At 65.8% G+C, this 319-nt stretch overlaps 1 protein-coding gene across 1 annotated transcript in view; it reads left to right on the forward strand.

Annotated features, from left to right (window-relative positions):
* The window catches only part of LOC121347100 (proline-rich protein 19-like), a gene marked incomplete at its 3' end in the record, with an annotated part of 2,399 nt that extends 2,134 nt beyond the window's left edge, over positions 1-265 (forward strand). Inside the window, exon 5 of the mRNA XM_041425442.1 lies at positions 139-265. Coding sequence (XP_041281376.1) covers positions 139-265 — 127 coding nt within the window. The remainder of the gene's footprint in view (positions 1-138) is intronic.
* Positions 266-319: the final 54 nt, after the last annotated feature.

Raw genomic sequence — 319 nt, forward strand, 5'->3', positions numbered from 1 at the left:
CCCCCCTTATTTTTGGGGGGGGTTATTGCCCCTCACCCCCTTTTTGGGGGGGGTTATTGCCCCCCACCCTATTTTTGGGGGGGGTTATTGCCCCCCACCCGGTTTTTGGGGGTTTATTGACCTCCCCCTCCCCCACAGAACCCCTTCTCATGGAGCTCAGCCGAGGATGAGGAGGATGAGACCCCCGGGGGGCTCCTGCCACGACCCCCCCCCTTCTGGAGGACCCCCCAGCCCCCCCAGGAGGAGGAGGAAGGGGAGGAGGGGGGTGGGGATGAAGGCTGGACCCCCATCGCCCCCCCTGTCTTCAGCCCAGACCCTC

The sequence above is a fragment of the Onychostruthus taczanowskii genome, unplaced genomic scaffold (assembly GCF_017590055.1).
Source record: "Onychostruthus taczanowskii isolate IOZ18803 unplaced genomic scaffold, ASM1759005v1 scaffold893, whole genome shotgun sequence".
NCBI classification, from domain to species: domain Eukaryota; kingdom Metazoa; phylum Chordata; class Aves; order Passeriformes; family Passeridae; genus Onychostruthus; species Onychostruthus taczanowskii.